The following is an 8,793-nucleotide window of genomic DNA, read 5'->3' as shown; positions in this document are numbered from 1 at the left end:
TGACCATCTATGAAATCAAGCCGTTCGATTTTGTGACGTCACAAGATCGTACGCCCCTCCCGCGATTGTGATTGACAGCCGTGCTTCAACACAAGACCCGCCCAGAGCAAGCTGTGACAGCCGTCGTCATAGTAGTCCGCCATTGTTGATATGCTGGAGGAGAATGGCGTCTACGCGATTGTGGTGTTCTGTTCTTAGATGTAATAAGGAACACAGCAGTCATTTGGATGTTCCTAAATCCGAGCCGTTGAAGATGCAGTAGCTGAGTTTTGTTTTTGAAGCGATATGCCCAAAGGATTGACGCGGGGATTCCCTCACAGGGATTCCCCACGATCGTCCATGCTTTCATGTTTACGCGAATCATTTCACACCAGACAGCTTTACAAACGAGAAAAAACGGATCGGTACCAACGTGTTCCTGCTGAACCTCCAGAAGATGTGAGTGTAATGTTTTATTAACCTTTATATTAGTATTTATATTAATCTTTGCGAAATTTGCAAACCTTGCTGCAGGCTTCACAATGAATGCGTCTAAGGTTTACACTCAGGTACATTACGGCATGTTTTCTATGTACGACGTTCTCAATATAATTCATAATCCCACGTTTATAATGAACAACGCGTGGTTATTGTGTTAGAAACGGTGTACGCACAGAACAGAGGGGCGGGTCAGCAAAGCTCATTATCATTTAAAGACACATGCACTGAAACGGCGTGCTGAAAACAGAGCTGTTTTTGACCAGGTAAAATGAGTGTTTTCTTACAATACTAATGAGAATTTTTAATTAAAGTATATTACAAACTTTTAATTTAGACCCTAAAGAATCATATTAGCTTGTACAAAAATGGCATTATATGACCCCTTTAAGATAAAATTAGAGATTGATTTGGTAAATATGAATGATGCTCAAAGACTGAGCTGGCTGTTCACATGTGAAACATATAAATTAGCCAATTATCTTGAGAAAGCCTGGGAGAAGAGGAAAAAAGCTCTTTATTGAGATGATCTATAGATTAGGATTTGTTTGTATATGCTGTGTGTATATGTGTATATATATGTTTGTATTCATGTATTTCTCTGAATGATTTGTATATGCGACCGGAAGATGTTTGCTAAATAATTTTGTGGTGTCTTGTAATCCCATGTGGGATGGGCCAAATGTTTGGCATGACACAGAAATAAAATTTAACTAACTATATATGGTGTGTTTAAAACACTGGCTTATTTGGAGTTTGTTGTCAACCTTTGTTAGAAGTACAAGTATTGAATGATTATTGATACCATTGTTTTCGCTCGGTGTCAATTCAGTCTCCCCTAAATTGACCTTTACTTGGATTTTTTTTTTTTTTTTTTTGAGGTGAAGTAATCCTGTGTTATTTCTTTCACAGAATCATGTCAAATGCTTTAATGGCTGTTTTCAGTATGAGGAGTGGTGGCCAAATTCAAAAGAAGTCATTCAACGCTACACTTTGTACGATGTAATTCAAGGTAATTTTGGCCTTATGACATAAAAAAAAAATCTATTGTTCCTTGTCTAATATTAATGTCATTTTTATTGTTAACTTTTATCTATTCCGGGGACATTCTTTAAAAGACCATCTGTCTTTATCAGAAATGTCCTTTTCACTTTTAGTGTTACACACCTAGTGAAGGGTCTTTCTTAAGGGCTCAGTATTGAAGAGGGCAAATGCTGGTTTTTTTTTCCACTATTCGAACACCTTGTAATGCAGAACATATTTTATTTGGCATACGATTACTATGCAGTAAAATAACATGGTTATTTTCCGACATTTAAAAAAAAAAAAAAAAGTACATTTACCTAGAAATTAGCCTTTCTCTTTTTTTTAAACCATATTCTCTTTCCTCAGATGCTGTGATGAGGTGGAGCACAATTCTCCAGACTCAGACATTGATGCAGCAGTGGAGGAACACCTGAAGAACGCTCCAGGAACAGCTGGGGGTGGTGGATTTAAAAAATGAGCCATAAACAAAACAAAACAACCATAAAGCCATAAACTTCATAGACTCTAAAAACTATTATTTATGGCTGTTTAACAGTAATGCAAGACTGTTAGTAACTGAAACTTAGCACTGCCACAGCTCTGACTTATATTCATCAATGATGGAATATTATAGAAAGACTCTAAAAATAGAATGTGTTGACTGTTCCTGTACTTTTGTTATATTCTGGTTTGATTAATGTCTGCTTAACCTTAATGTGAAACTGTTTTTGCCAAAAAAATGCCATTACCACAGATTTGACCAGATTGTACTATTTCTAACAACTGGAAGACATTTCAAATGTAATATTCACAATAAAATGTTGTGCTAAATTATAGCACTATTTTTTGCTTCAGTCCACAAATAATGTGTTGATGTACACGTGATTAAACGGTTTTATAGACATTCAGGTCTGACCGGACCGATTTTGGACCTTTTTAGAACCTTTGTCAAGTTCAGATGTGTAAAAATAGCCTAAATGATTGCCTTTCACGATGTTACACAATATGGGTGTGATTAGTTTATATACAGGATTATATATATATATCTCTATATTATATATATATCTTATAAACAACCAGAAGAACTAAAAAAAAAAACATTTAGACGTCCAGGGACGCGCAGAAAAGACGTGGAATTCACGGCCAGACGACGTCAAAGACGTCGGTTCAACTTTCATTTTGGAACTATTTTTCAACCATGACGGTACGTCTCGGACGGACGTCTTTTCAACGTCATTAAACGTCCAAATGTTTGCTGGGGAACAACAGGACCGGCTCCAGGTCTGCAGCCTCCCACTCCATTCTGACGCATCGGGAGTGTGAAGGAATGTTTAAATATAACCAGTGGTTTCAGTCCAGCCTCTTTTGAGGGGGAAAATAACGGAAGGAAGATAGGGGAGGAGCTACACGCTAAAGTCTGTCATTGTTTAAATCCTTTTCCGGGTAGATTTACGCCTTGTTGATCTTTTATTTGTGTTACATAAATGTTTTTAAACTAAACTGGATCGACTGCTGCTGTGCAAGTTCAGTTTTATTTAGTTCGTATCGTCCAGTTATAAAACAGAGCTCGAGCTTCTCCACTTTCATCGCGTCGATCATTGGGACGCAAAATACACAAACGATCCGATCAAGACTTAAACAAGGTTGGACTCTTCAGTTTTCATTATGAAGTAATTGTAATTTGAGTTGTTATGGTAATTTAGCAGCGAAAAAAAAATCGCTTGGCTGAAACGAAACCGAAACATAGACGTACCTGAGCAAAATCGAAACCAAAAAAAAATGTTTTTTAATAAGTTTATGATAACTAAACAACTTTTAAATACTTTAATATACGTCCAAAATGTCACACTTGTTCTTTTTAATAATGATTTTACGCTTCAGCAGTGGTACAAATAGATTTTTGATTGTGCGTCATGGGTGGACAGATTCCCCATCAGACATTATGTGCACGCGCGCCTCCATTTTATTTCAACACTAGAGAACATCTGAACTCACAATAGACGACATTATCAAGTCCTTGCCATAACGGTATTAGTTTAGTGTTTTAAGTTTAATGCTTATGGCGACGCAGACTATAGCACGATGTCCGTGTGCTCGTGCTCTCCGATCCTTTTTTTTCCAGTTAAGAATATATAACTTAGGCTATAAGCAAATTGAGACATAAATATAGTACGTGGAGAAACGCGAACACAATTAAAGCACCTGTTTTTTGTCGGCATTTTCTAATATTTATTGAAACAAACGATAGCCTATAAAGCCACACAGCCAGTTAGATCAAACGTGTGTGAATACATTTTTGTGTGAATAATGAACTTTTGAACATTGATGACGATCAATATGTACATTACAGTGGCAGAGACCATGTAATTGTGAATTTATTTGATTAATCAGGTTTTATCTGGATTTGTACTCATCCTTCTCTCTGTAGGGTTTGAAGAGTCTGACAGCACATCTCTGACTGAGACTGTATTAATAGACAGTAAAAATGCATCGCCTTCAGAGTGACTGTGAGTCCAGTGATGACAATGACAGCATGCACAATCCTCCTCGAATGAGATGTGAGTCAGTAAATTACATTATGATTTTTTGAGCCACGTTTTGCTCAGGCAGCTCTTATGATCTTGGCATGATAGAACCACACTTCAATCCTTAGTGAACTGAGGATTATATGTTTTAAATTCAAACAGATGTGTAAGTAGTTTTGAAAATGTTTATTTTTGCAATTCCTGCAACATTTCTGAAATAAAAATATCTAATAAGAGTGTATAAAGTTCAATCAAATACATTTTTACTTAAGTAAACTTGACGTTTGGCTTTTATTAAAAATAAACTAACTATATTATCTAACAATTTACATTTTTGTTGACTAAATGTCATTTATTGGTGGGAGTGGAGAAGAAGCTATATAAAATATATTATTCATAAAAAAAATTATAATAAGTTGACTGCTGTTATTCACAACTAAAAACAAAAGCAACAATGTGTCAATGCTTCAATTAAGTGATTTATTTACTTCCCTGATTTTGCTTGAAATAGTTTAATGATAATTACATAATTCAGGCAATGTGTGGACTATCCTACAAAATGCCCTATTTCCTGAATTATTATTTGTGTGAAGCAGAGCACAAACATTTTAATCGTTTTAAAAAAAATCATTTTGAAAAGGAAATGTGAAAGAAGAAAGAAACAATTATTGTTATTTTAAAAAGCCCCTCTACATGTTAATTCACTCTTTTGTTTTTTTTATTATATGATCTGATAATCTGATATATACAAATGAATAGTATATTCACATGTGTTATTTAATTTCTGCAACAGTGTCATCATCCAAACGCCGCCTGGAACCTCCTGAAATGCTGTAAGAGGATGTTCTTATGCATTACTGACTTGATTTAAACCATCAGAATAATTGAGTGTTCAAACTGAAAGTGATTTTAATATTATGGAACAATATTAATACAAATAATTTAATAATTATAATTTAATTAAAATGTTTGTATTACAAATTGTAGGTGCAATATAATGAACTCTTAATATTTCTTTCCTCTAGAGCTGAGGTTAATTCTCTCAGAGATGAATTTAATAAACTCTATGAGAAAGATTACCCTCAACTTCATCGGTGCTTAGAGAAACTGCGTGATATCATCATAACATTTGAAAAAGATTTCAGAAGTGCAACTAAAGGAGCTAGAGATGGAGGAGCGGTGATGGGAATCGCTGGAGGTGTTGGTTTGGTGGCAGGATTAGCTTTAGCTCCATTTACTTTTGGGGCTTCTCTTGCTGTCGCAGGAGTAGGAGCAGCTGCAGCTACAGGTGGGGGGATTTATGGAGGGATGAGCAGCTATGAGAAAAAGCAGCAGATGGCACAACTAAGAAAAGACATTGAAGCTGAACTGATGGAATTTCGGAATATAATCAACCCAATGTCTGAAAAGATGAAAGAAATTAATGAGCGTATTGGGGAAATTTTGAAAGACCTTGATAAACTAGAGAAAGAGGCCAGTGATGTAAGTAAATATTTCGCCAGTAAAAGATGCAACATAGGAAGAGAAGACTTCAATCGGTTGAATGCACAGATGTCTTTAACTATGCGTTTGATTGGAACATTAGCAGCAATTTTTCCCGGCATCTGGCTTTTGCTTGACCTTCTGGGAATTCTGGAAAATGACAGGGCGCTTTATGACATGGACTATCTAGCTGAAAGACCTATAGATGAACTAATAGATGAAAGTAAGATGACATCAAAGGCTGGGAGATTCATTGTTGGAATGAGGAAAGTAATTTATCAGCTACAGAACATCATGGCAGAAATTAAGAAAACAAAATACGAAATGGAACATTTTTATAACACAATCTGAAAAACAAAACAATAGCAGGTGTGAACTGACATCACAAAAGAGCTGCTGCATCACTGGATTTAACCCTTGTGCATTGTTCAAATTATGTTCGTGGCTGAAAACAGCCACTACTTTAAACTGCCGTAAAAATGTATCAGATAAATATTTTTTTCCATTTTTTTTTTTTGCATAAATCTATTAATCAACCTCAGTCCTGCTCAAAACTACTAAATGTTTTTTTTTAAAAAATCAGGATTTTTACTCTTTAATTGCTAAATTCGTAAATTATGTCACTGATTTGGGGGGAAAAACACACAAAATTACTTATTTTCAATATAAAATGTGATTGTGGACTGGATTTTTTTTTTACCTTTTATCACAGTCTTGGACATGTCAAAGATTAGAAACAATGTTGGTTTTGATGCATTGTTAGTTTTTGTGCAGCATCAGATTTGAACTTTTTCTCCCTCATTTACTGTTTGTGGCTGTTTTTGCCCCATTGACTTCCATTATAACCACATTTTTTGATTGCAAAGCCATGACACCAAATAATCATGCATTTTTGATTGTTGGTGGTTTTCCCTGTTGGGAAGAGGTAAAATTTGTCATTTTTACTGTTGTTAACCAGGTGGCACCATTAACCCTTTAGATAAAAAAAAAAAAGCTTAGTTTCTGGCTTTTACATGGAGTTATATGGAGTATAAAAGCATATTAAAGTGTGTGTGTGTGTGTGTGTGTGTGTGTGTGTGTGTGTGTGTGTGTGTGAGAGAGAGAGAGAGAGAGAGAGAGAGAGAGTGAGAGAGTGTGAGAACTCACCTTGAGAAAATCAAAATATGCACCTCAGCTCTCAGAACTACATGGAGTAAACAAAAACAAAGTAAGAGTATTTATGCATCTGCTGCCTTTTGATGGTGAGAAATGCAGACTAAACAAAAACAAAGCAAGTGGATTTAAACACTTGCATGCAAGCCTGCTGGTCATTTGATGGTGAGAAGAGCAGCCAGCAACATGAGAAAGGGCTTGACTTGTAGTGAAGTTTTAGAGATGATTATGCAGCCTGACCCCTCCAGCGAGCTGCAGGATGTATCGTCTTCTCCCTTGGACACCACAGACTCAGGAGAGTCAGATCCTGATGTGGATGTGGCACCCTCATCATCCTCTCTAGCTTCCACTGAAGGCGAGGAGGATTCGTCGGATCCTGGATCTGGGTGGATTGGGAGAAACGGCGAAGTGTTGTTTTCCACCAACGCGGAGACAACTCCCTTTCTTCAGCCTGCCAGAGGCGTGACTCCAGGGCCGACGCGCTATGCCATCACAAGGCATAGTCATACATGTTTGTATGACTGTACAAACATGTATGTGTTGACGCAAGTCATGCTGACAATGAGGTCAATCATCTCCTCCATAAAAAACAGATTGAACACAGAATCCATGTTCTGGACCCTTGCGATGGCATAGCGCGTCGGCCCTGGAGTCACGCCTCTGGCAGGCTGAAGAAAGGGAGTTGGCTGCATAATCATCTCTAAAACTTTACTACAAGTCAAGCCCTTTCTCATGTTGCTTGCTGCTCTTCTCACCATCAAATGACCAGCAGGCTTGCATGCAAGGGTTTAAATCCACTTGCTTTGTTTTTGTTTAGTCTGCATTTCTCACCATAAAATAAAAAATTGGTTCTAGCTCCATGTTTTTTTTTAATCAACACTTGAATGTTTATAAGTTTAATTAAAAAAAGGTGGTGAACGAATGCATGAAGCTAAAATAAAGTAGCCTGCATGGTCCTACCAGACTCTCGTACATTTCATTTACAGAAGGAAAATGAAAATTGAGCGGAAGTACGAAGGAGGCGGAGCCAGGCTAAAAATAAAGGGTTTTTCTTTTTAAAGTGGAGGGTCTGTTCTTTTTTTTTTTTTATATATATATATTGCATGTTCATATTTTCATGCATTCATAAAAAAAAAAAAAAATGCTGGTGGGAGTTAAAAAACTTTGTATCTAAATAAAAATAATTTATATCCTGTTTAATGTTTGATGATCGCATTAGTTTTTGCATGTGCGCTTCAATCTCTTGGTTCTGCTTCTCCTGTTTTGATCAGGAGATTCTGTACTCTTTCAGAAGATGTGTAATAGCGCCCCCTGCAGTATAACAGAGAAAACACAGATTCAGAAAATTCAGCCAATGGTGGGGAAGCACTGTGTCATGAATGACATAAAATCTTAGTTAATGTTAGCTTCGTCAAAAGTTAAAAGGGATTCTGCCAAGTTTTTACATTTTTGTGACATGCTGAAAATTCAACTGTAAGATTTCATATATTTCTGTTGCTATGCATTATTGATCAAAATATGTTTCTTACTTTAATTTGTTGCTATTTTGTTTATACATTTTTTATATACTGAATTTTACATGAAATGTTACCAAATAAAACATGTATTTGATGTAATAATTCACTTGATTACCATGTAAATAAAGTACAAATGTAAATGAAACAAATATTTTGGTGGATATTTGAACTGCACAGGAGACTCAAATGAATCAGCTGGATTTTTTAATTATTTTTGACAAAATTGCATGCAAAAATAGGTCGACGTAAGCACAGCTTTGTAATGAATCAGTTGAATAAAGAATAAATATCACTGTATACTGTATATAATATTTAGAATCTCCATTCCTTTGAAATCAAATAACTCTGATTTCTTGTTGCATCGCTGCATAAATAGAAAGATAATTAGAATAATGGAAATTAAGTTCCAAGTGCCCAACCAATTAGAACACTGATCACCATAATGGCTCAAACAATATATCAATATCAATATAATCAATCAATATTTTAGGAAAATTGCTTTTTTTTTTTCTTTTTTTTTTTGCTTGACGAAATGGCACTCAAACTTATCAATTAATCTTAACTTAGGTTTTCTGAGTAAAACATTCATGGTATGTGAATAGTACAGATTTCTA

At 35.7% G+C, this 8,793-nt stretch overlaps 1 protein-coding gene across 2 annotated transcripts; it reads left to right on the top strand.

Moving 5' to 3' along the window:
- Positions 1-2,738: 2,738 nt before the first annotated feature.
- On the top strand, positions 2,739-8,321 carry LOC308681513 (uncharacterized protein). Of its 2 annotated transcripts, none has more exons than XM_081350492.1 (5): positions 2,739-3,146; positions 3,932-4,061; positions 4,822-4,861; positions 5,054-6,731; positions 7,480-8,321. In XM_081350492.1, exons 2-4 carry the CDS (start codon positions 3,989-3,991, stop codon positions 5,859-5,861), a joined length of 921 nt encoding a protein of 306 aa, XP_081206618.1. In that variant the 5' UTR covers positions 2,739-3,146; positions 3,932-3,988; the 3' UTR covers positions 5,862-6,731; positions 7,480-8,321. The 2 variants fall into 2 exon arrangements, with proteins under 2 accessions (XP_081206618.1, XP_081206617.1); XM_081350491.1 differs by having other exon boundaries at positions 5,054-6,784; positions 7,435-8,321.
- The last annotated feature ends 472 nt before the right edge of the window (positions 8,322-8,793 follow it).

Source organism: Scardinius erythrophthalmus, assembly GCF_964197995.2.
Source record: "Scardinius erythrophthalmus genome assembly, chromosome: 2".
Taxonomy (NCBI): Eukaryota; Metazoa; Chordata; class Actinopteri; order Cypriniformes; family Leuciscidae; genus Scardinius; species Scardinius erythrophthalmus.
This window is presented reverse-complemented; position numbering and strand designations above follow the sequence as displayed.

What these genes read in the sequence shown, in the direction of transcription:
- LOC308681513 (XM_081350492.1), top strand. Translation starts at nt 3,989, where the DNA reads ATGCATCGCCTTCAGAGTGACTGTGAGTCCAGTGATGACAATGACAGC. An exon ending in CAATCCTCCTCGAATGAGAT is followed by an intron (nt 4,062 to 4,821) that starts GTGAGTCAGTAA and finishes TTTCTGCAACAG; the next exon opens with TGTCATCATCCAAACGCCGC. An exon ending in CTGGAACCTCCTGAAATGCT is followed by an intron (nt 4,862 to 5,053) that starts GTAAGAGGATGT and finishes TCTTTCCTCTAG; the next exon opens with AGCTGAGGTTAATTCTCTCA.